We start from the raw sequence: 27,488 nt of genomic DNA on the forward strand, positions 1-27,488 counted from the left end.
ACACACACACACACACACAAAGAGAGCGAGGGAGAGACAGAACGAGGCGGCTATCAGCTGCTCGCACAACCACGGCGACGACGCAGATAGAAGGGAAAAGGGCGGGTGAGAGTGTGTGAGGCGGAGGTCTACACCCCCACCAGCACCACCACCACCACCCCCACCACCACCAGCACCCAGTCTGGCTGCTGGGAGCAGCTGATCTGCACCGATGGATGCCAGCGTGCGGGCACACGGTGGTCAAGAGCTGCCCGAGGAGCCCAGTGGAGCACCCAGCTCATGAGTTGGGCCCGTGCGGTAAGTTCAAGCGCTTCCTCCTTTTCTTTGTTTCCTTTTACCTCTTCCTCTTTATTTTTTCATTGGAACATTCACCGTTCATGTGTCCTCTTGTTTTTTTTAGCTTTTTTAGCAGCTTCAGCAACTTTATTTTGGACTTTGTTGCCATGGTTGCCATGTATCACCACCACCACCACCACCACCACCACTGTGGCTGCGTTCAGGAGTGGTGCTCTGATGGGGTGTGACTGTGGTGTAACCTAGTTACTGTGTGTGTGTGTGTGTGTGTGTGTGTTCGAGCACCTTGAGTCATATGTAAGCTGTTTGCTGTGGTCACATACAGTCATGAATAGCAGCCATTCAGAGCTCGGCTCAACCGTTGGTTCGACTCCCTTCCAGGCCTGCACGTGGCTGTTTGACTGACTTAACCCTTAGATGCATAAGTGGGGCAAAAATGACCCGGTCAGGTTGTTTTCTTCAAATATCTTCATAATTAAAATTTTTCATCTTTTCATATTCCAGGTATTCCTAAAAAAAACATGTTTTTAATATCATGCCATTCACATTTTTAACTTACCTTTTATACATTTTAAGAAATTGTAGTTTTTGTGTTACTACCCCAACCTTCCATAAGTGGGTCAAAAATGACCCGGTCAGGTTGTTTTCTTGAAATATCTTCATAATGAAAATTTTTTATCATTTCATATTCCAGGTATTCCTTAAAAAAAACATGTTTTTAATATCATGCCATTCACATTTTTAAGTTACATTTTATAAATTTTAAGACATTTTAGTTTTTGTGTTACTACCCCAACCTTCCATAAGTGGGTCAAAAATGACCCGGTCAGGTTGTTTTCTTGAAATATCTTCATAATTAAATTTTTTTTTATCATTTGACATTCCAGGTATTCCTCAAAAATCATATTTTTGATATCATGCCATTCACATTTTTAACTTACGTTTTATACATTTTAAGAAATTGTAGTTTTTGTGTTACTACCCCAACCTTCCATAAGTGGGTCAAAAATGACCCGGTCAGGTTGTTTTCTTGAAATATCTTCATAATGAAAATTTTTCATCATTTCATATTCCAGGTATTCCTCAAAAAACATGTTTTTGATATCATGCTGTTCACATTTTTAACTTACCTTTTATACATTTTAAAAAATTGTAGTTTTTGTGTTACTACACCAACCTTCCATAAGTGGGTCAAAAATGACCCGGTCAGGTTGTTTTCTTGAAATATCTTTGTAATGAAAAATTGTTATCATTTCATATTCCAGGTATTCCTTAAAAAAAAAACATGTTTTTAATATCATGCCATTCACATTTTTAAGTTACATTTTATAAATTTTAAGACATTTTAGTTTTTGTGTTACTACCCCAACCTTCCATAAGTGGGTCAATAATGACCCGGTCAGGTTGTTTTCTTCAAATATCTTCATAATTAAATTTTTTTTTATCATTTGACATTCCATGTATTCCTCAAAAATCATATTTTTGATATCATGCCATTCACATTTTTAACTTACGTTTTATACATTTTAAGAAATTGTAGTTTTTGTGTTACTACCCCAACCTTTCATAAGTGGGTCAAAAATGACCCGGTCAGGTTGTTTTCTTGAAATATCTTCATAATGAAAATTTTTCATCATTTCATATTCCAGGTATTCCTCAAAAAACATGTTTTTGATATCATGCTGTTCACATTTTTAACTTACCTTTTATACATTTTAAAAAATTGTAGTTTTTGTGTTACTACCCCAACCTTCCATAAGTGGGTCAAAAATGACCCGGTCAGGTTGTTTTCTTGAAATATCTTTAATGAAAGTTTTTTATCATTTCATATTCCAGGTATTCCTAAAAAATCCTATTTTTGATATCATGCCATTGACATTTTTAACTTCCCTTTATGCAACACACAATGGATCCTCCCATTTTCTATTGTTGTACGGGGTCATTTTCTTTTTCAAAGATGTAAAAAAGTGAAAAATGAAGATGTTTCTAACATGAAATCATTCTTGTGTGGTCCTAAATATAATACTAAATATCATACAAGTGATTATTCCTAACCAAAATGGCAACATTGTCATAAAAAGGCATTGATTCTAGTATGGGTGATTTTTGACCCCCTTATGGAAGAGTGGAGGGTCCAGTCACTCGTGCATCTAAGGGTTAACTGTGTGAGATTGTGGAAAGTTGGGGGGGAACCGGGGCTTTGAGACCCAGTGGAGACGCAACTTATGCCCCCCCCCCCCGTCTCTGCCTCGCTTCCTCCCTCCTAGGACGGTGTTTATTTACTAGATGTCTATCTTCATGGTCACCCAAATAGCAGTCATATGAGGCGGGGGGGGGGGGGGGGTTAAAAGGGAGGGGTTGCTATGCAAATTATCCGCCAAGCACAAATAGGAGGCAGATAACCAAATCCACTAGCATGACGTTATTGTTGTGTTTGTGTTATGGGAGAAGGTCGCTGAGTCCCACTCAGTACTGACCATGCATGCTCCATGATTTTGCCATAAAAACATACATTTTTACTCTCATATATTCCATTCATATATATAAATTAAAATTAGTAAATAAACACAAAACCACTATTTGTCACTTTGTGATCATGTACCATTATTATTTATTTCTACTTTATTATATTTTTATTATGTGGAGTTAGCATCTTCTCCCTGTGTGTGTTTTTTTCCGAGTACTCCAATTTCCTCCCACAAAAACATTTATGTCGCGGGGGTGCTGGAGCCTATCCCAGCTGTTTTCGGGCGAGAGGCGGGGTACACCCTGGACTGGTGGCCAGCCAATCACAGGGCACATATAGACAAACAACCATTCACACTCACATTCATACCTATGGACAATTTGGAGTGGCTAATTAACCTAGCATGTTTTTTTTTGGAATGTGGGAGGAAACCGGAGTACCCGGAGAAAACCTTAACTGCTTAACTGATATCAAAACTTGGATGGAACAAAATTTTCTTAAACTTAACAGTGACAAAACAAATATCATCGGTACCAAAAACATCACAACTGTATCATTTAAAATGTAAAAAATATTTAAAATGTATAAAAGATAAGTTAAAAATGTGAATGGCATGATATCAAAAACATGTTTTTTGAGGAATACCTGGAATATGAAATGATAACAATTTTTCATTATGAAGATATTTCAAGAAAACAACCTGACCGGGTCATTTTTGACCCACTTATGGAAGGTTGGGGTAGTAACACAAAAACTACCATTTCTTAAAATGTATAAAAGATAAGTTAAAACTGTGAATGGCATGATATCAAAAATATGTTTTTTGAGGAATACCTGGAATATGAAATGATGAAAAATTTTCATTATGAAGATATTTGAAGAAAACAACCTGACCGGGTCATTTTTGACCCACTTATGGAAGGTTGGGGTAGTAACACAAAAACTACAATTTCTTAAAATGTATAAAAGATAAGTTAAAAATGTGAATGGCGTGATATCAAAAATTAGATTTTTGAGGAATACCTGGAATATGAAATAACAATTTTTCCAATTTTTAACAATATTTTACTTTTACTCATGTTTTAACTGTGTATTAACGAATGAATGTTGTAGTGTGTGTATATATATAGTATATATATATATGTATGTATATATATATATATATATATATATGATGTTAAAGTGTCTATAACCTAAGCCAAAATATGACAGTAAATGCATTTCATGTCCAAGTGGTCTCCTTTTGAGAGTAAAAATGAGAATATTTGCTTAACCGCTTTCCCCGTCTCTTGTCTGCAACAGCCGGCACCATGCTGCCCCGTCACATGCGAACAGGTGGATTTGACCTGCCGGGGTCGGAGTCCAGCGAGGTGCCACTTGTTGCCTACCGACTTCTAGCACCGGACGGCGGGAGCGACATCACCAGTGACACCAGTGACCCTCAGACTCTGCAGGTGAGAATCCATCCATGGATTTTCTATGCCGCTTATCCTCCCGAGGGTCACGGGGGTATGCTGGAGGGGCGGGGCCAGCAAGGACATTCTTTGTTTGTTATGATGAACAAAGTGTTTCCCATTGGTTGGGGTGGAGATGATTAATTACAGTGGAGGAAGTTAGAAGGTTCACTGAGTGTGGAAACTTCCCAGCACCTTTCACCTCTGTTAATCTTTACTGGCTTGATGATGACCAACGTGTGTCGAGTCGCATCACAAACTTTATTGTGTTGCCGCCGTCTGAACCTGACACCCAGCTGGGCCATCTTGCTAACTGATCACTCTGCAATGTATTTACCTCAAAGGTCCCCTGTTGACTTTTTTATGATGTTAAATGATGTCAAAATCTAATATGGTAATGGTAATGGTTTTATTTCATTTGAACATGCATCAGATTCCAATTGAGTGCATCCCATAATCAGTTCCCAGTTCCACATGTCCAAAAGGAGTGCTTTCCTAATATAGTTGAGTTTTTTAAATATTTTTTAAAATATTTTTTACTTTTTTTTTTAAAAAAATTTTGAAATTTTTTTTGAATTTTTTTGATTTGTTTTTTTGTATTTTTATTTTATTTGTATTTGTTTGTATTTTTTGTATTTTTTTTTTTTGTCCCGTACCGAAGTACTCGGTGATATGAGCATCCAATGCCATAATGTGTACCATAGTAAGTGTCAATATAGTGATATATATATATTGTTGGACTTGTTGGAACACATCAATAACAAAAACCGAGGTTTCACAGTCGTTGTTCTTTTTTTTGAAAGGACCTATTATGCTTTTTCCACTTTTCTGACCAATAAATGTCGTTAAATGTTGTATTCTCGTGTTAAACCATTCCAAAGTTTCAAATAATGAGGTTTGTGGATTTGGAAGTGAGCCCTGAAAGAAGTATGGGATGGCTGAAAACACTCGGTTTCAGAGGGCGTTGTAAAAATTTACATTTGTGATGTCACAGAGGGGCGGACTTCCTTATATGGGCATGGCTGTAGGCCGGATAAGCTCTCCGCGCTCCCCCAAGCTCTGCTTCTGTGTTTACGTTGTGGTTGGAGTTCCTGATTCTGTCATCGGCATTTGGACTGTTTTATGAACATGGGCCAGTTTTTTTTTCTTCCTCACATTAACCTCCCGACCCTGCCGCATATGACCTGCACGCACATTTTGCTTCCGCTTGGAGGAACTCCCAAACCCACCACAAAGACTCCTTATTGTTTGTCCCCCTTCCTCTACGCTCAGCTGCGCCTGTCAGTACAGTAAATAATGTATGTGGCGGCCATGGCGGTATCTGATATCAATGTGGCGGCCATGGCTGTCGTGTCCATAGCGGTATCTGATATCAATGCGGCGCCTCACGGGACCGACTGTCAAACAGAATCCAATATGGCCTCTTGTTTGGCTTTAACGAGGATGTAAGGACTTACTAATGACTTATCAGAATGAGCTTGGCATTTTCACCAGGGCCCAATCGATGTAGATTTTTATTTTATTTTTTTGGGAGGGGGGGCAATGTAGATTTCAATATTGGGGAATAGAATAATCTGATAACATATAATAATTAGTTAGTAATTAGTTTATTAATCCATTTTAATTTAATGCCTGGGACAATGGCTCATAAGAGTTTCATTTAAGAGCTGATATCTCCTTTTGGACATGTGGAACTGGGAACTGATTATGGGATGCACTCAATGGGAATGGGAATGGGAATGGGAATGGGAATGGGAATGGTAATGGTAATGGTAATGGTTTAATTTCATTTGAACATGCATCAGATTCCAATTGAGTGCATCCCATAATCAGTTCCCAGTTCCACATGTCCAAAAGGAGTAGGAAGAAGCAAAGCTTATTAAATCCTACCCCTCCATCTGGTACTTTTACAATCACTAACTCTTACATTTGTTCACTTCCTGCTTTCCATAATACAGTTTCAGGTTGTTTTTTGGGTTTTTTTGGGGGGGGGGTTTTTTGGTTTTTTTGTTTTTTGTAATCTGATGCATGTTCAAATTACCATAATAATAGTAATATTAACCAGGCTAATACTAGCCTACGACTACTATGAGTAATAATCAGAAGAAGAATGATGATGGTAATAATAATACACTAATTAATAATATAATAATTATTGTATAATTGATCTGTACTTGCCACCCAGCAAGCAGCCAGATACTGTTGTGTACTGTGTTGTGTACTTTATATACATAGTAGGTATTTTTGTTGACAGACTTCCTGAGTTTGTTTATTTTTGTTATTTTTTGTTGTTATGTTGTTATGTTGTTGCATGTGAAAATTTGGCATGTGTTTTCATGAATATTAATAATGGCCTAAAACAATTGAATATCTCTAAATCTAAATCTGTCCAAAAGTGTGAAAATGATATCCCGGTTCTTGTTTATTTGTGTTATGGATTATCTCATGTGTACTACATTCATATCCTGTGCATCTCCAGGGGGCTAAGCCCCGCCCCCCGCCCCCGTTCACATAACCTAGTGATGATATTGACATTTGTCAATTAGCAACAACTGATAACTTTGAGGAACTGCAGTGGTTTCTTCTGGGTCATTCCATAAAGGTTGGGGGGGTCCGCCTGGACCAGCTCGGACCTAAAGGAGATCTGATAACATCTCCCGAAGGAGACTTGTTAGATCAAAGTGTGAGAAGAGGAGCAGGGGAGGAGCATGTTTTAAAACTTCCTGCCTGTTGCTTATTCTTGTGGCGGCCAATCGCTGGCCTTCAAGTTGGGGGGGGGGGCTTTGACGTTGCTTCCTCTTGTGATGGAAGAAGTGGAATAGAAGAGAAATAGCTTCACAACACCACATCACGTCCTGCTTCCTGCGTTTGTGTCAGCTTGTGATGAACTTCCTGCCAGGACTTGATGGGCGGGGGGGGGGGGGGGGCACAACAGTAGATACTGTTTATTCTAGGGCTTGTTTGTAGTCGAGTCGAGAGGTTAGCGTTTTTTCCAGCAAGGGTCACATATAGTGAAAAATGAAAAGATGCCACTTTGATCATTTGTACTGTAGATATGCTAATCATACGCTAATGACTATTGTTGGCTGATTATCGCCAATAATATAATTATTATTATTTCTTAAGGCCCCCTAAATAATTGTATATTTTTCATAGATTAAAAAAAAAAATTACAAAAAAAATCTGGGGAATTTATTTACATTTTTTTCACCTTTTACACCTTTTTTTTTTACATTTTTTTAACTTTTTTTTTTACATTTTTCACTTTTTTACACCATTTTTTAAATTTTTTTCACCTTTTTTTACTCTTTTTACACTTTTTTTACACTTTTTTACACTTTTTTACACTTTTTTACACTTTTTTTACACTTTTTTTTACACTTTTTGTATACTTTTTGTATACTTTTTACATTTTTTAACATTTTTTTTTACAAAAAAATATGCTAAGACGTCATATACGATATATTTCAAGAAAAAAAACTGCTCTATCATATACTGGAGGTGAAAAGCTGTTATTGGTATCAACTTCACTAAAAAGTGTAATGACCACATTTGGTTACCCATGCTGTAAAACGCTAAAATGCTAAAGCTACTTCCCATTGAGAGACGTCTTTACCTAACCTCTTTTAGGTGGAGTACATTAAAAGAGAAGCACGAAACAACTGGAATACAACAATACAACTGGAATAGGGGCAGATTCTGGAAGATCTACAAAGCTTTCTGTGCGGGTTATTGTGTGTAGCTGCTCTATAGGAGTCCACATCTCAATACAAATGGCTGAAAAATGAGCATAATGGGTCAACTTTAACCTTGATTACCGATCATACACTAATGACTATCGTTGGATGATTATAGCCAATAATATTGACCAGTGGCATCATTCCGCCTATTTTAGGGGGGGCTTCAGCCTTCAGCCATTTCTTAAGTCCCCCTAAATAATTGTATATTTTTCATATTTTTTTTACAAAAAATATTTTTTTACAAATTTGTTTTTACAATTTTTTTTTCCTTTTTTTTTACTTATTTTTTTTTTTACAAAAAAAGATATGCTAAGACGCCATACACGATATATTTCAAGAAAATATACTGGAGGTGAAAAGCTGTTATTGGTATCAACTTCACTCTTTGCTCTTTTTTGCTTTTTTTAACAGGTTTTTTTTTCTCATATGATTGACTTTATTCTCACAGTTTGTCTTTATTACATACTATGACTTTTCGTCAAGCTCATTTTCCAAAAACTACAACTGTATTTTGTTATATTTTTCATAATATTTCTTTGCAATTTTTTTTAAATGTATGTATGTATATGTAAGTTTTTTTCTCATTTCAACTGTATCCTGCTATGACATTATTTTTCCTCATATTATGAGGTGTTTTTTTTTTAAATTGCTACTTTATTCTTGTTAGAATATTTAATAATATTAATAATATTTATTTCCTTCTTGTAAATTTTGTACAAATCTTTGTAAATTATGTCTTTTTTCTGCAACTTTTTCGTACAACTTTTTTCAGTGTTTTGTTTTTTCTTAATATTACAATAGGGTTTTTTATATTTAACGTTTACGTATGCTACGAGAACATATTTTGTTGTATTTTTCATAATATATAATAGTATATAATATTTTTTATTTTTATACATTTCATACTATATAATAACCGGTACTCCGTTTTCCTCCCCCGTTCCAAAAACATGCTAGGTTAATTAGCCACTCCAAATTGTCCATAGGTATGAATGTGAGTGTGAATGGTTGTTTGTCTATATGTGCCCTGGGATTGGCTGGCCACCAGTCCAGGGTTAGCCCGGATAGCTGGGATAGGCTCCAGCATAATACATGACCCTTGTTGAACATTGCTAGATAGTAGTTATCCAAATAATAATGTCTATATGTATATATATTTGTCTATATGTGCCCTGTGATTGGCTGGCCACCAGTCCAGGGTGTACCCCGCCTCTCGCTGGGATAGGCTCCAGCACCACCCTGCGACCCTCGTGAGGAAAAAAGCGGTAGAAAATGAATGAATGAATAATAACATTACTAGATAGTAGTTATCCAAATAATACTGTCTCTATGTATATATATTTGTTTACGTATATGTGCCCTGTGATTGGCTGGTGACCTGTCCAGGGTTAGCCAGGATAGCCAGGATAGCTGGGATAGACTCAAGCATACCCACGTGACCCGACTGAGGACAAGGACAAGTCCCAGACCTAGTGCCCATGAGAATCTTGAGAAATTCTTACTCACAGCATTTCACAGTGAATTGGTACGAGCCTGTTTACAAAAACCTGCACCAAACCTGAGAACCTTGTAGCCACCATGAAGTACTTGTGTAGGTTCTGAGTAATCCTGCAGGCCACCAAAAATGTACAGTAAGAAGAAGAACAAGGTGTGTGCCCCCGAGGGACCAATGTCCACTGTGAGTTCATCGTGGTTTTGGGTTGTGTTCGGGGGTGGAATCGGTCAGACTGGTTTTTCTCCACCAGAAGGACCAAACAAAGCGGGAGAAGAAGGGGGGGGGGTATTGTTCTGGAAACAGCTTTGGTTGTGTGTCCTTGCACGGTGTGTGTGTGTGTGTGTGTGTGTGTATAATGGGTGTGTCCGGTTGACACAGTCTTCCAGGAGGCGGGACTTAGCTGCTGCTTCAGGTGTGTCTTTCCAAAACCAGGAGCAAATATTCCACACACATTCGGTGAATGTAGGTCAGCCGGGTGCTGAGTTCAAAGGTCGAGAGCGTAACGTCGAGGCTTACAGATGAGACACAATGCGGAGAATGGAAGCTCTACTCGTACCTCCATCTTGAACATTTCCAGGAAGCTGCGGTGCTGCTTCCTGTCTGGACTTGCCAGAGGAAAGGTCTGTTGTTGTCTTGTGTGGTTTTTCCCCGGTAAGCCGAGAACACGGTGAGTAGGAAAACTGGTTCGGATACGGAGACGCCGTGTGAACCGCGTTGAACGCAAAGACTACCTGACCTTTGCCCGAGTCAAGGTAATTTGGAAAAATGGTATGCCTGTCGCGGCTAATTAGCTGTGAGCATAGAACAGCAGGTCGGGGGCAGGTCGGGGGCAGGACGGAGGGCGGCCTCTGTCGTCCCTTCAAACATGCTTAAGCAAGCGTGAGGTCGCCTGCTGCCTTCTTCTTAGCCTTTGTGTGTTTTGTTGTGTTACCAAGGTGCTGCTTGTGTTGTTGACTCACAGTTGAAAAGCACCCCCCCCCCACGCCCCCCCCACTCAGCATTGGTGTGAATGTTGGCTAAAAGGCGAAACAAAGTCACCAGCAGCAGAAACAGGAAGTGGCTGTCAGAGTGAGAGACAGCTCCTCGAGAATGGCGCTTTTGTTTACACAAGGCTAAGGTGTTTGTCAACCTTGCAGACGCTGATCAGGGATGCATGATGTCGTCTTTGTGTTTACCGGCAAACAGGACTGGACTCCTTCAGCCAAGTCCATCCACTCCTGATCAAAATGTTAAGACCACATGAAAACAGTTTACGTTTTGGACTGTTGGCTCTTTAGGAAGTAGAGCTTCAAAATGACAAAAGAATGGTAATGCTAATGCTAATGGTAATGCTAATGCTAATGCTAATGGGAATGGTTTAATTTCATTTGAACATGCATCAGATTCCAATTGAGTGCATCCCATAATCAGTTCCCAGTTCCACATGTCCAAAAGGAGTAGGAAGAAGCAAAGCTTATTAAATCCTACCCCTCCATCTGGTACTTTTACAATCACTAACTCTTACATTTGTTCACTTCCTGCTTTCCATAATACAGTTTAATGTTTTTAGGTTTTTTTTTTTAATAATGCACCTTGTACTTCGGTACGAGGTGACCATATGACCATATGACCATACAATGACATAATGGGTACCATAGTAACTGTCAATATTACATTTGTTCACTTCCTGCTTTCCATTATACAGTTTAAGGTTTTTTTTTTTGTTTTTTTATAATGTACCAAAGTACGAGGTGATATGACCATACAATGACATAAAGCAGACAAGATCATGTTGCCCCCTCTGCAGTAATAATAATGATAATAATGATAATAATGATAATAATGATAATAATGATAATAATGATGATGATGATAATAATGATAATAATGATAATATTGATAATAATAATAATGATAATAATATTGATAATAATGATGATAATAATAATAACAGGGCCGCACAGTGGTCGAGTGGTTAGCACACAGACCTCACAGCTACGAGACCAGAGTTCAATTCCAATTGAAATTGGACAATTAGCCACTCCAAATTGTCCATAGGTATGAATGTGAGTGTGAATGGTTGTTTGTCTATATGTGCCCTGTGATTGGCTGGCCACCAGTCCAGGGTGTACCCCGCCTCTCGCCCCAAGACAGCTGGGATAGGCTCCAGCACCCCCAGGAAAAATCAGTAGAAAATGAATGAATGAGTAATAATAATAATACCATTGCTAGATAGTAGTTATCCAAATAATACTGTTGCATACTAGGATAATAGTACTCCAAAATAACAAACTCGTACTCTTCCATTCCCACGTCCACAGCCAACACGTTAGAGTTGTCTGCCATACAACACCATGTGAGCAGGCATACCTACGTAGCTATGTGAAATGGTTTGGTCCACTACCGCTGTCGTCACCTTAGCATGTTGCTTGTCAGCCTGCAGTTTCAGCAGAGCAGAGTGAAACTATGCTGCCAATGCCCAGTAAAATCATGTCTGGGAGAGGAAAAAAGGAACAAAAGATAGGCCAGAGAAGAAGCGACGCAATGAAATAAGCTAGCAGAGTGTAAGCATGTTGTGTTAGCCTACATCGCTCTTTTTTTTACTCTTTTTTTTGTGCCCATTTTTGCTTTTGTTTGACTTTTTTCTCGTAACATTAACTCATTCATTCATTCATTCATTTTCTACCGCTTATCCTCACGAGGGTCGCAGGGGGTGCTGGAGCCTATCCCAGCTGTCTTGGGGCGAGAGGCGGGGTACACCCTGGTTTGGTGGCCAGCCAATCACAGGGCACATATAGACAAACAACCATTCACATTTAAAAAAAAATTAAAAAAATGTACAACTATAATGATGAAAATTGTAGTATTAATGATGATGATAATAATGGTGATAATAATAACACTAATAATGGTAATAATGATAAAGATTATAACAATAATGACAATAATGATAACAATAATAATATTCCAGAGGGGAAAACAAGACAGTGGTATGAACATGATTATATCTTCCAAAAAGGGGTAGGCATTTATTATCTTTTGCTTCAGCCTACTCCTTTTTGGCTTGTGATCAGATAGTTGAATACAAATGTAAATAATGGAAAGTTATATTTTCACTGATGTAAGAAATGCACTGTAATGTTTCATATATTTTCACAAATAAAATAAAAAAATATTTCAACAATATGCTCTTTAAATTATGGTAATTTTCTGCATAATATTAGGACATTTTTCTGGTAAAATTACAACTTTTTTCTCAGAATAATTTAGCTTTATTCTTGTAAAATTACATTTGTTTTTTATGTTTTCTCATTAAATTAGATTTTTAGAATGCACAAATGGCCCATCAGTCACACTTTGGACATACGTACAGTAACAATTATTGCTCTGTGGTTCTACCATATCTTACTTATTGTGTGGAAATATGGGATCATAACTATAAAAGCAATCTTCACTGGCTAAATGTACTGCAAAAAAGGCCAGTAAGGATAATTCATAATGCCGCCTACAGAGAACATACTAACTCCTTATTTGTAAAATGACAAATACTTCAACTTGCTGATATAGTTCATCTTCAAACAGCTCAAATAATGCATAAGGCTAAAAATAAGCAATTAGCTAAAAATGTCATCCAATACTTCTCTACAAGAGAGGAGAAATATGATCTCAGGGAAGAAGTACATTTGAAACACTTCTATGCTAGGACTACGTTATGCTAGCCATAGCATTTAAAAAAAAAAAAACCTTAAACCTGTCTTATTTGCTTTATGTCTATTTTATTAGTTAATTGTGAGTGTAAAGGTGACTATAGGGGTGTTATTTCATGTCTAGGAGGGCTCTAATAAAGTTAAAAAGCATATTTAGAAGGTGGTAAAAATGTCGTACTTCAGTACGAGGTACATTATTTAAAAAAAATAAAAAAAAAAAACCTTAAACTGTATTATGGAAAGCAGGAAGTGAACAAATGTAAGAGTTAGTGATTGTAAAAGTACCAGATGGAGGTGTAGGATTTAATAAGCTTTGCTTCTTCCTACTCCTTTTGGACATGTGGAACTGGGAACTGATTATGGGATGCACTCAATTGGAATCTGATGCATGTTCAAATGAAATAAAACCATTAGCATTAGCATTACCATTATCATTACCATTACCATTACCATATTGTATGATATTATTGCACTGTATTATATTATTATTGTATTCCCACAGGTGGACTCGTCCCCCATGAAGACGACTTGGTACTGTCCTCTGGATCTGGTGAGGCTGGCCGCCATTTATATAAGGTCCTGTGTACCAGTCTGCTGTGGACGAGTGGATTTGATGCTTTTTAAAGGATTTTAGTCCTCTAAAGCATGGATGCATGTTGCCCACTTGGCTGAGATGTCTCCTGTGTGTCCAGTCCACAGTGGTGGAAGAAGAAGAGGATGGAGTCATCTACACCGTGGTGATCAAACAGCCGCCCGGCTCTCTTTCCAGTCCCACGGTAAGGCGTGATGTCGCCGATCTCGGAAGTGTGGCATCAGAAAGAAGCGTTTATTTCGTTGCTCTCACCTCCTCTCACCTCCTCCCACCTCCTCCCACCTCCTCCTCGCCAGTCGCCCGTGTCCCGTTGCCAGTGTGTGAAAGCGGGCACGGAAGAGAAGCTGGTGCTCCACCTCCTCCGTTCCTTTACGCTGGGAGACTCCTCTTTCATCACCATCTTCCTGGCCACCTATCGCTCCTTCACCTCCACGGAGCGAGTGCTGGACATCCTGATTGACAGGTACCGTTTCCATGGAGATCCCAAAGATTTGATTTCAATGTGCAACATCCGTTTTCAGGTTGGAGCGCCCACCCGGCGACAGTTCCAGGTGCCACGCCAGAAAAGCCTTCAACAAGTGAGTGACAGGTGTTCCTAATATGGTGTCCTGTGAGTGCACGGATGCTTGACGCCGTTCACGGTGACTCTTAACCACCCCCCCCCCACCTCCCACCCTCACCCCACCCCCACCCTGCAGAGCAGTGTGCACCGTTTTCAGCGCTTGGCTGTCCGAGTACCCTGAAGACTTCAAGGGTTTGAGGGAACCATCGCGTCTTCTGCGACTGGCGCCGCTTCTCCCCCGGGACTCGTCGTCTGCAGCCGACCTCCGTGCTCGCCTCCTCAGGGTCGCCGAGGAACTTAGTGAGAAAGCCCTGCTGCCCAACGCCTGTAAAGGTTTGCATTTAGAATGAATGGACCTCCTTGAACGACGCCATGAGAATGCCTTATGTATGGTTTCCATGGTAACTAGGAACATTACGTAACCTCTATGCATGTTCATCCCAGTCATGGCTGTTTGTTACCATGTCCTATAAAAGATGATAAAGATATCGCTTGACAACCCTGCAGACATGAAGATCTCCCGCAGCCCGAGCCCCGATCCCTCCAAGTTTGAAGCCACCACCATCCTGGGCTTCCCCTCGGCCAGCATCGCAGAGCAGCTGACCCGCATCGAGACGGTGAGTTCAAGGTGCGGCCACAACCAAGTGTTGGGTGGGGATCAAGTCTGACTGACGCCCCCCCCCCGTCTTGGCAGGAGCTGTTTGTGCGCCTGGTGCCATACCACTGCTTGGGCTCGCTGTGGTCTCAGAGGGACAAGAAAGGCCGGGAGGGCGTGTGTTGGTCCGTGAGGGCCACCGTGCGCCAGTTCAACCGGCTGGCCAACGCCGTCCTGGCGTCCTGCTTGTGGCCCACCGGGCTGCGCAGTCAGCAGCGAGCTCGGCTGCTGGAGAAGTGGATCAGCGTCGCTGAGGTGCTTTCACTTTTGGATGCTTTGAACACCCTCGTGATTTAGAGTGGGGCCTTTGTTTTAGGATTTGGTTTTCCATTCATATCTTTGTCAAAAATATGTCAAACATGTCTCATGATGGTCTAGTCCAGGGGTCGGCAACCTTTATTATCAAAAGAGCCATTTTACCCACACGCTTACTAAAGGAAAACAGATAGGAGCCGCAAAACATAATTTAAATACAATATCTTATAAACTTTTGAAAGTTTGAATCAGTTTTAACGCCAAATTTTTACACCAAATTGTTGCTTCTCGTCACATGTGAGCTCTTTGAGCTCATCCAATCACGAGTCAGAACTCATTCACTTCAATTCATTCAGGGTCTCACAGAAAGTCAGATTAAAAAAAAAAACTCATAAAAAAAAGCATATTTTTTCCCATTGGGGTATTTAAAAAAAATACTTGAGCCTTGTGAAGGGAGCCACAACAAAGTGGCTGAAGAGCCACATGTGGCTCTGGAGCCAGGGGTTGCTGACCCCTGGTCTAGTCCCAGTTTACGTTCAACATTAGTGGGTGAAAAATCCAACGCTTGGTGAATTCTACTTCCAAATGATAGGAAGAGCCCACATTGAAGGGTCAAAATATTTTTTCACCCATCTATGATGTCATGAGCGATAATTTTTTGCTACCTTATCGGTACGGTTGCAAAATAACCCACCATGGGGTGTCAAAGAAAGTTGCAAGTGCTAGCACTTATTTGGTCAAACAGGCAAGAAACACTCTTGACTTCAAGACATAAATGCTAATGCTAATGCTATTGCTAATGCTAATGCTAATGGTTTTATTTCATTTGAACATGCATCAGATTCCAATTGAGTGCATCCCATAATCAGTTCCCAGTTCCACATGTCCAAAAGGAGTAGGAAGAAGCAAAGCTTATTAAATCCTACCCCTCCATCTGGTACTTTTACAATCACTAACTCTTACATTTGTTCACTTCCTGCTTTCCTTAATACAGTTTAAGGTTTTTTGTTTTTTTTTTTACCGAAGTACTCGGTGATATGACCATACAATGCCATAATGTGTACCATGGTAACTGTCAATATTTTTATATTTCATATTATTTTATATTTATCAAACATCAACCGCTTGTATTGTTTCTTGAATTGGCTCATCGTAGCAAACGTGGTGTCCAAGTGGAGCGGGTCGCACCTCCCTTCTCCCTTGGTGGTCTTAGCCGTCGTCATTGAACGTTAACCATCTCATTCCTAATTTTTATGTATTTAACATTTTTTTTCTGCACGTAACGCTGTAATTATTCTCTATAAAACGTTTTATGTTAATATTTTAAAAAATATATATTTTTTTAAATTCCTACATTCCTACAAAATTCCTACTAAAAATTCCTTGCTTTAGTACATTTACACCAAACTACTTCCTGTTGACTATTCTTTTCATGCTTTTGCAGCAACATGTAGCTTAAAGGGTGCTTCGGTGCATTATTAAATAGCTCACACTGTAACCTTATACACACACACACACACATGGTGCTTGGAATTACATTGTGTGTGTGTGTGTGTGTGTTTTCCTAAGGCGTGTCGAGCCAGGAAGAACTTCTCCTCACTGTACGCCATCGTGTCAGCCCTGCAGAGTAACCCCATCCACCGGCTGAGGAGGACCTGGCAGGACACCGACAGGTGAGCTGGAGCTTCTGGCTTGTGTAGAAGCAACAGTGACCCCTGCTGGTTGCAAGGGGTATGGCTCTGACTCGTCACGTGTCATTATACACATTAGACACCTCATTCTAATGATGGCCTATATTGTAATACATGGCAAAATATTATTACCATTTATTATGGATGTTTCTGGCATTTATGATTATGAGGAAGTATATACAATTTAAATATTAAGTTTGTAAAATAAAATTTAAATTTAGTGTAAAAGCAGTCATTAATAATATATGAATGTATAACAATATATCAAATATTATATTTGTAAAAATATTGCATTGTATATATAAATAAATATAATAAAATATATCACATTTGTATAATTAATAAATTAAATATAATAGCAATGATATAATATATAATGATAATAAAATAATAATGATAAATATAATAGTGCAAAATATAAATATAAATATATGTTAAAATGCAAGAATAATACAAGTGTAATTAATTATATATTAATATATAACATAAATATTCAAATATTTTTTTAATATTGCATTGTATATGAATGTACAAATAATAAAATATAATATAATATACAAATATAATATAAAAATAAAAATAAAATATATAAAATATAAAAAATTAAATATATCACATTTGTATAATTAATCAATTAAATATAATAGTATATAATAGTAATGATATAATAATATAATATATAATGATAATAAAATAATAATAATAGTGCAAAATATAAATATAATAAATATATGTTAAAATGCAAGAATAATGCAAGTGTAATTAATTATATATTAATATGTAACGTAAATATTAAAATATTTTTTTAAATATTGCGTTGTATATGAATCTACAAATGTAATAAATATATACAGATTTTTATGATTCATAAATGTAAAAATTATATATGGTGCATGATATAAATATAATAAAAATATATTAAAAATGCAATAATGATACAGGTGCAAAAGCAGCAATTAATAGATTCATATACTGTATAATAATTATTAATCTGTACATGTTTTTATAAATACGCCAAATACCAATAAAACAAATTTTTAAATAATGCTGTTTTAAAAATAAAATCAATTCAAATTATATATTTTTCAAATTATATATATATATATATATACAAAAATATATAGATATACATATATATATATATATATATATATATATATATATATATATATATATACTGTACATGTACATGTAGATGTCCAGAATAGGGTAGAAAAATGTAATGACCCGTATTGCATCCAGGGAGGCCACGAGGAGATACGAGGAGCTGTCAGAGATCTTCTCGGACAAGGACAACTACTCACAGAGCAGAGAACTCCTGAAGGAGGTGAGTTTGTCCCAGTTATGAATGCAACACATGCCATCATAATCATAATAATCATAATAATAATGGATCAATTCCAATCTGGCTGAGAGACGCTTGGCCTGATTGTGTCAACATGTCTCCTTCCTTCCTTCCTTCCTTCTTTCATTTGCTATGAAGGTGTTGATAGCAAGGTGTGTACTTGGCGTCGCAGGGGAGAAAATGGCACGCTTTCTTTTCTTGTTGTGATGTGCTGTAATGGCGGCGTGGCGTTTATGCTGCAGGGCATCAAAGGACGAGAAACAGATTCTTTTTTCTCTTCCTCATTTGTCACTTCCTGTCAGGGATTCATCCAAGTCTTGGCTTTCATGCATTCCTTCCCTTTCAGTCTTTGGCCTCCTCCTTCTGTCGCGTCCTTTTCTTGCTCAACATCCATTTACAGCGGGGGCGGGGGGGGGGGGTCCGAACCTTTTCCATATTCCATATTCCATATTTCACTCAAATGGCTGATCCCAACAACCAGGGATTTATAAAGGACAATCTTGATATTATCAGGGTGCCCGAACCTTTAAATAAATGATAATAATAAAGTATTCATTTAAGTATCATTTTTTAATATTTAATTGCACAAATATGTGTGTTTTTTTGTGGTTGAAATATATTGTACAGTATATATTGTTCAAATGAAGAACTGATGGTGGACTTGTGGGTTGGATGCTAAATAACTCTTCATGTATTTATGGAATTATTGAAGTATTTATGGAAAGTTCAACCCTTTCAATCCTAAAACATGCATTTTTTCATAAATGGATTTTATTGTATGTAATATTTGTTATACTACATAATAATAGCTATTGTGTTTATTTTCAACATTTGTTTGGTTTGGGTTTTTTTGTTTTGTTGCGTTGTGTTTTGTTGCGTTACGTTATGTTGCGTTATGTTGTGTTTTTGTTGCGTTACGTTATGTTGCGTTGCGTTTTTGTTGCATTGCGTTGCATTTTGTTGTGTTGCGTTTTGTTGTGTTGCGTTTTGTTGCGTTTTGTTGCGTTATGTTGCGTTACGTTATGTTAAGTTACATTATGTTGCGTTTTGTTGCATTGCGTTTTTGTTGCGTTGCGTTATGTTGCGTTGCGTTTTGTTGCGTTGCGTTGCGTTGCGTTATGTTGCATTGCGTTGCGTTTTGTTGCGTTGCGTTGTGTTGCGTTTTGTTGCGTTACGTTATGTTGGCATTATGTTATGTTGCGTTACATTATGTTGCGTTACGTTATGTTGCGTTGCGTTTTTGTTGCATTGCGTCATGTTGCGTTGCATTTTGTTGTGTTGCGTTTTGTTGCGTTACGTTATGTTAAGTTACGTTATGTTAAGTTACGTTATGTTGCGTTTTGTTGCGTTTTGTTGCATTGTGTTTTTGTTGGGTTGCGTTTTTGTTGCGTTGCGTTACGTTGTGTTGCGTTATGTTGCGTTGCGTTTTTGTTGCGTTGCGTTTTTGTTGCATTGCGTTATGTTGCGTTGCGTTTTGTTGCGTTGCGTTGCGTTTTGTTGCATTATGTTGCGTTATGTTATGTTGGCATTACGTTATGTTGGCATTACGTTATGTTGGCATTACGTTATGTTGCGTTATGTTATGTTGCGTTACATTATGTTGTGTTACGTTATGTTGCGTTGCGTTATGTTGCGTTGCGTTTTTGTTGCGTTGCGTTATGTTGCGTTGCGTTTTGTTGCGTTGCGTTGCGTTATGTTGCATTGCGTTTTGTTGCATTATGTTGCGTTATGTTATGTTGGCATTACGTTATGTTGGCATTATGTTATGTTGGCATTATGTTATGTTGCGTTATGTTATGTTGCGTTACATTATGTTGTGTTACGTTATGTTGCGTTGCGTTATGTTGTGTTACGTTATGTTGTGTTATGTTGTGTTATGTTGCGTTGTGTTGCGTTGGTACTTTGCTCTATTGACTCATAAAGTCATAAAATGATGAGCTAAAACTATGAATGTGTTGCCTTCTTGACTGGAGCCTTGTCAATCACATCATTTGACTTTTTGTCATAATTGGGACTTTCTTATGTCGTTTTATTTCATAATTATCACTCATATGACTTTTTATGTCATAAAAAAGAAATGTCTTCTTGTAATTTTGACTTTTTATCTCATAATTAGGATTTACCATTTTTTTCTTTTTCGGTGGTGGAAACGAGCTTCCATCAAAATATGTATGTTAATAATAATAATAATAATATGTTGATTGATACAATTAGTTTTGTTTTGTTTGCTCTAAATGTTCGTCCATTCCATGACTTGTAAAAATATTGATATATTATTACTGGGTATTGCATTGATACCAAAACGTGTGACCTCATATTAGGATTCCAGACATTTTTTTTAAGAATGTAATTTGAAGCGTTTTAAGTTTGCTTGTGTGGCGTCTTAGGAGGGGACGTCCAAGTACGCCAACCTGGACAACCGACTCGGCGGCAAACATCCGGTCAGGGTGAGTCCTGCCCACCCGAACACGCGTGTCTGAACCACGTGCCCAAAGGTGAAGGTGTCTTCTGTGTCTGGTGTCCCCTCCAGTCCGGCGCCCAGGGCACGGTGCCATACCTGGGCATCTTCCTCACCGACCTCACCATGCTGGACACGGCGGTCAAAGACAGGCTGGATGTAAGTTTGTCCTCACGAGGCAAGTCAGCACTTTTGTTGGAAGTTTTTCATTTTTCAATCCTTCCTGAGACTCGGTGGGACACTTCCTGTTTTGCAGAACGGCTACATCAACTTTGACAAGCGGAGACGGGTGAGTTTCCATCATGGTGGACACAAACTGGTCTTTTTCTTGAATGAACACACCCATCATCGTGATGTTAAGAGGCTAAGCAGCGACACATGATAACCCAAGGCTTAACACAAACACAAAGCTTTCTAGATCTTCCATAATCCGCACCTATTCCAGATGGATTTCCTTGGATTTACGTCCATTTATTTTCTATGCCGCTTACCCTCACTGGGGTGGCACTGGGTATGCTGGAGCCTATCACAGCTGGGTTGGAAGCGGGGTACACCCTGGACTGGTGGCCAGCCAATCCCAGGGCACATATAGACAAACAACCATTCACACTCACATTCATACCTATGGACAATTTGGAGTCGCAACCCTGTGATTGGCTGGCGACCAGTTTGGGGTGTGCCCCGCCTCTTGCCCGGGGACAGCTGGGATGGGCTCCAGCACCCCCCGCGACCCTCGTGTGGAAAAAGTGGTAGAGAATGAATGAATAATCATAATCATAATCATCAAAATCATCATAATAAAAGTCAAGCATTCTGGGAAATGAAGTATTTTTACAACATTTTCATCCAATTAGTTTTGATGAAAATGTATTTACATTGTATCTTTTTTTCCTATTTTTACTGTTTTTTAGTGTTTAAATTACTCCTAATTAAGTGCCATGGGCCAATAATAATCATAAACATAATCGTCATAATAAAAGTCAAGCATTCTGGGAAATGAAGTATTTCTACAATGTTTTCATCCAATTAGTTTTGATGAAAATGTATTTACATTGTATCTTTTTTCCCTATTTTTGCTGTTTTTTAGTGTTTAAATTAATTCCTACAAAGTGCCATGGGCCAATAATAATCATAATCATCATAATAAAAGTCAAGCATTCTGGGAAATGAAGTATTTTTACAACGTTTTCATCTAATTAGTTTTGATGAAAATGTATTTACATTGTATCTTTTTTTTCCCTATTTTTGCTGTTTTTTAGTGTTTAAATTAATTCCTACAAAATGCCATGGGCCAATAATAATCATCATAATCATAATCATCATAAAAAAATCAAGCATTCTGGGAAATGAAGTATTTTTACAACGTTTTCATCCAATTAGTTTTGATGAAAATGTATTTACATTGTATCTTTTTTCCCTATTTTTGCTCTTTTTTAGTGTTTAAATTAATTCCTACAAAGTGCCATGGGCCAATAATAATCATAATCATAATCATCATAATAAAAGTCAAGCATTCTGGGAAATGAAGTATTTCTACAACGTTTTCATCCAATTAGTTTTGATGAAAATGTATTTACATTGTATCTTTTTTTCCTATTTTTGCTGTTTTTTAGTGTTTAAATTAATTCCTACAAAGTGTCATGGGCCAATCATAACCATAATCATAATCATGGCCCCACTTTGGGCCCCTGTGAATGAACCCATGCGTTTTATTTTCTGTGATTGCAATATAATAGGTACAGTCCACGGGGTTCACGTAGATTCTAATGATTCCAGGAATTTGAGGTTTTAGCTCAGATCCGCCTCCTGCAGTCCTCATGTAAGAACTGCGTGTTCACGAAGGACCAGGCCTTCCTGCGTTGGTACCACAGCGTTCCCACGCTAACGGAGGAGCAAAGGTAAAGGAACACCCCGCTGTGTGTGTTTGTGTGCGTGTGTGTCGTGACTAAACACTACACACCACGCCGCCGTGTCGTAGTTACAGGCTGTCCAATGAGATCGAAGCCCCCAACGAGGCGGGCCCTCGAGGCCCCACCCCCACCGTCATCATCACTCAGTGCCCCGAGTAAGCAGGCTGACACACTTCCTGGTCAGGAATGCCAGGATTTCTGTCATAAAATATCCATCTTGTGTTCCGTCCAGTTTGAGTTCCTCCAGGAGCAGCTTGATGACCGATGCCGACGGCTTCTTCGACTTCTCGTCTCCCGTCAACAACCTGCTCTCCAAACTCACCAAGGTGAAAACCACACCGGAACGCCTTTGCCCCTCCTTTTCTTATGGATTCATATCTATTCATTCACATTTTAACTTACCTTTTATACATTTTAAGAAATTTTGGTTTTTGTGTTACTACCCCAACCTTCCATAAGTGGGTCAAAAATGACCCGGTCAGGTTGTTTTCTTGAAATATCTTTAATGAAAATTTTTTATCATTTCATATTCCAGGTATTCCTTAAAAAAATATATTTTTAATATCACGCCATTCACATTTTTAAGTTACATTTTATAAATTTTAAGAAATGGTAGTTTTTGTGTTACTACCCCAACCTTCCATAAGTGGGTCAAAAATGACCCGGTCAGGTTGTTTTCTTCAAATATCTTCATAATGAAATTTTTTTTCATCATTTCATATTCCAGGTATTCCTAAAAAAACATGTTTTTAATATCATGCCATTCACATTTTTAACTTACCTTTTATACATTTTAAGAAATTGTAGTTTTTGTGTTACTACCCCAACCTTCCATAAGTGGGTCAAAAATGACCCGGTCAGGTTGTTTTCTTCAAATATCTTCATAATGAAAAATGTTTATTATTTCATATTCCAGGTATTCCTCAAAAATCCTATTTTTGATATCATGCCATTGACATTTTTAACTTCCCTTTATGCAACACACAATGGATCCTCCCATTTTCTATTGTTGTACGGGGTCATTTTCTTTTTCAAAGATATAAAAAAGTGAAAAATGAAGATGTTTCTAACATGAAATCATTCTTGTGTGGTCCTAAATATAATACTAAATATCATACAAGTGATTATTCCTAACCAAAATGGCAACATTGTCATAAAAAGGCATGCCTGGTCAGCTTCCCCATGTTGTGTCGGTGCTGGCTTTTTTCCAGGCAGGAATTGAACGTTGTGTTTTTCCACCTCAGCACATGAGATCTCCATCTGTGTCGTGTTTGGATGTGGACACGTCTCCTCCAATCACCGACTCCTCCTCGGCCAAACTGGCTCCTTGCACACCGCCCAAATCTCACCGCCGCTCCGCCTCCTGTGGCAACAACGCCGCCAACAGCGCGCAGGGCTCGGGACCCGACATGCGCATCATCAGGATCCGCATGGACCTGCAAGACGGGAACTTGTACAGGAGCATCCTGGTGAGAAGCAGGTTTCATCTTGGTGTCTTCTCATCTCATCTCATCTCGGCATGGCTTGTCTTCCCAGGTGACCAGCAATGACAAGACGCCCGCCGCCGTCAGCTCCGCCCTGGAAAAACACAATCAGGACCCCAAAGACGCTTCCACATATGAGCTGATCCAACTCCTGCCTGAAGGAAAAGGTAAACATCTTCTCACGCAGAAGTGTGAAAATAATGCCGGAATAATTGTGGAATATTGATGAAATAATGCCGGAATAATTGTGGAATATTGATGAAATAATGCCGGAATAATTGTGGAATATTGATGAAATAATGCCGAAATAATTGTGGAATGTTGATGAAATAATGCCGGAATAATTGTGGAATATTGATGAAATAATGCCGGAATAATTGTGGAATGTTGATGAAATAATGCAGGAATAATTGTGGAATATTGATTAAATAATGCCGGAATAATTGTGGAACATTAATAAAATAATGCTGGAATAATTGTGAAATATTGATGAAATAATGCCGGAATCATTGGGGAATATTGATGAAATAATGCCGGAATAATTGTGGAATGTTGATGAAATAATGCAGGAATAATTGTGGAATATTGATTAAATAATGCCGGAATAATTGTGGAACATTAATAAAATAATGCCGGAATCATTGTGAAATATTGATGAAATAATGCCGGAATCATTGTGGAATATTGATGAAATAATGCCGGAATCATTGTGGAATATTGATGAAATAATGGCGCAATAATTGTGGAATATTGGTGAAATAATGCCGGAATAATTGTGGAATATTGATGAAATAATGGCATAATCATGCTGGAATAAGCACAGAATGCTGACAGAATAATGGAATGATGGTATAGTTATGCTGGAATAATCATGGAATAATGGCAGACAACTGGCAGAATAATAGTGGAATAATTCCAAAATAACGACAGTGAACGTGATCTTCATGCTCATTTCCACAGAGCTGGTCATCCCCGCCACAGGAAACGTCTTCTACGCCATGACGTCATCCAGCGTGGACTTCCTGCTGAGAAGGAAAGACTCAAGCACACCCCTCGGCTCACCATCCATCAGCCAATCAGAGACGAGCGCCACCTATCCTCGCATCAAAGCCAAGGGGAGGAGACTGGTCCGCACTCTCTTTTGATCCCAGGTATTTCTTTTATTTCATTCTTTAAAAAAAAAAAACTTCCAAAAATGTCATTCTCTAATTTTATTCTTTTTTTTTTTTTTTTTTTTCATTTTTCTGTAATATGATGTCAACCACATTTGATCTTATTTGATTTGGTGTATTTTTATATTTTTTGTATGTTTTTGGGGTTTTTTTGTTTCTTTGAATGTTTCTTCTCTGTTCCTACCAAATGTTACTTTATCTTTTATTATTTGACATATTATTTTTATTTTATTTTAAGCGACTTATACGACACTTGTGTTTAGCAAATTGTGTTTTGTGTTAATTGAATCTATTATTTTTATATTTTTCATCTGTGTCTTATTGTATTTATTAGTATTTTTTTTTCTTCAGTAGTCTTTCTCCACAGCTCCCACCAGAATGTTTTTTTTTAAATCATATTTTGGTTTTTATTTGGCTTTTTTTCTTCTGCTCCCAAGTACTCCAAATGACCCGATCCACCAAATTACCAGTATTCTTCATCCTGGTGTGCGATGATGTGAATCTGATGCTGGAGACAAAGTTTTCACACTCAAACATTGAAACTTGTCATATATATACGTATATATATGTACGTATATACGTACGTATATAGTACATAAATATTGTGTTTACGCTAGCAAGGAGTCCAAAATATCTCCCATTTCACCAAGAAAAACACATAAACTACCCGCTAAATGTCCAGCGTCTTTCATTAGCCGCATTAGCGTAGCTTGCTAACATGAGCATTGTTTCATCTTGACGTACGCATACGTCAACGTACGCCTCTGCCAACGTTTGTACCCGCTGGAATATTTGAAGAATCAATTCATGTTTGCTTTACAACCAAGAAAGGTTGAAAACGGCGATGCTAACGTTAGCCGAACCAAACGACCTTGAGCGAACACTCATCAACTCCTCAAACGCCATTAGCCATTTTGGCTAATCGAACGCTTACATCCCGTTTTTCCCAACTGTGTCAGGTTGTCGACTTCTCAAAAGCTTCAGTGAAGCGTTTCGTTTCATTTCAAGGTCGTCATGTCCCGTGACCTCTGCGTGTGCGCTAGTTGCTAATGAAGCCTCCTGATTGGCCAAGGCGTGAGCGTCACAACGCCAGAGAGAGGATTGTGGCTCCTCATGGAAATAGTTGTAATAATATTCGAGGACGGATGCTTTTAGTGCCTTTTCTCCATGGCTCCATTACACTGTAAATACATCAATCATGGAAAAATATCAAAATATATATTTTTGCAGACACCAATGTACTTTTGTACCACATTTGATCAGTCTTGGCTGATGTCGTGCACATATTTGGATGCAGCTAAACGTCTTATTAAAAGAACCTGCCTCGCCTTCTTTGTTGTCCTCTTTGAAAAATCAAACAGTGCAGTCAAAGTATTATTAATATTATGAATAATAATAATGTCACTGTCCAATGAAAGCATAGACTTTACAAATCTACAAAAATATCTCCAAATGAAAGAAACACAAAGAGAAAATATACTCAAAAAATAAATCTATTATTTTTACATTTTATCATTTCTTTTTATCAATCATTTATTTTTGCATTGAAGATAACAAACTTAACATGATAAAATAATCCAGATAAATATCTTTATTAAATAGAAATCTGTATTGTACAACAAAATATTAGGGCCACATTGGGGAAAAAGTCAGATTTTCAGAATGAACTTAAATTTACACGAAAAAGTCCAAATATTGTATATATAAAGTCATGATTTTCTGAGAAAATATTTTTACATTTACATGTAAAAAAGTTGGAATATTATGAGAATAAAGTGGAAAATTAACAATATATTTGTAAAGTAATAAATGTAATAAATTTGCAAGACTAGAGTTATATATTATAGGCATAATAATGGCAGAATATTGGTGGAATAATGATGAAATAATGCTGGAATAATTGAGGAATATTGTTGAAAGAATGCCGGAATAATTGTGGAATATTGATGAAATAATGCCGGAATAATTGTGGAATATTGATGAAATAATGCCGGAATAATTGTGAAATATTGATGAAATAATGCCAGAATATTGATGAAAAAATGCCAGAATAATTGTGAAATATTGATGAAATAATGCCGGAATAATTGTGAAATATTGATGAAATAATGCCGGAATAATTGTGGAATATTGATGAAATAATGCCGGAATATTGATGAAAAAATGCGTGAATAATTGTGGAACATTGATGAAAAAATGCCGGAATAATTGTGGAACATTGATTAAAT

At 37.8% G+C, this 27,488-nt stretch overlaps 1 protein-coding gene across 6 annotated transcripts; it reads left to right on the forward strand.

Moving 5' to 3' along the window:
• rgl2 (ral guanine nucleotide dissociation stimulator-like 2) lies at positions 1 to 26,954 on the forward strand. 6 transcript variants are annotated; one of them, XM_058053250.1, is made up of 21 exons: positions 1 to 297; positions 4,064 to 4,215; positions 13,639 to 13,686; positions 13,829 to 13,912; positions 14,025 to 14,191; positions 14,250 to 14,306; positions 14,427 to 14,623; positions 14,798 to 14,907; positions 14,985 to 15,200; positions 16,770 to 16,873; positions 18,134 to 18,218; positions 20,624 to 20,683; positions 20,767 to 20,853; positions 20,951 to 20,983; positions 22,471 to 22,592; positions 22,673 to 22,759; positions 22,837 to 22,930; positions 23,849 to 24,073; positions 24,141 to 24,255; positions 25,049 to 25,239; positions 26,269 to 26,954. In XM_058053250.1, exons 1-20 carry the CDS (start codon positions 216 to 218, stop codon positions 25,231 to 25,233), a joined length of 2,310 nt encoding a protein of 769 aa, XP_057909233.1. In that variant the 5' UTR covers positions 1 to 215; the 3' UTR covers positions 25,234 to 25,239; positions 26,269 to 26,954. The 6 variants fall into 6 exon arrangements, with proteins under 6 accessions (XP_057909233.1, XP_057909232.1, XP_057909231.1 ...); XM_058053249.1 differs by having other exon boundaries at positions 25,698 to 26,837; XM_058053248.1 differs by having other exon boundaries at positions 25,499 to 26,835.
• The last annotated feature ends 534 nt before the right edge of the window (positions 26,955 to 27,488 follow it).

This window comes from Doryrhamphus excisus, chromosome 17 (assembly GCF_030265055.1).
Source record: "Doryrhamphus excisus isolate RoL2022-K1 chromosome 17, RoL_Dexc_1.0, whole genome shotgun sequence".
Classification (NCBI taxonomy): Eukaryota; Metazoa; Chordata; class Actinopteri; order Syngnathiformes; family Syngnathidae; genus Doryrhamphus; species Doryrhamphus excisus.

Bases quoted from the DNA above. Each gene is read 5' to 3' on its own strand.
- rgl2 (XM_058053250.1), top strand. From the start codon at position 216: ATGCCAGCGTGCGGGCACACGGTGGTCAAGAGCTGCCCGAGGAGCCCA. The intron at 14,624-14,797 runs GTTTGCATTTAG...ACAACCCTGCAG, and splicing joins GCTGCCCAACGCCTGTAAAG to ACATGAAGATCTCCCGCAGC. The intron at 15,201-16,769 runs GTGCTTTCACTT...TGTTTTCCTAAG, and splicing joins AGTGGATCAGCGTCGCTGAG to GCGTGTCGAGCCAGGAAGAA.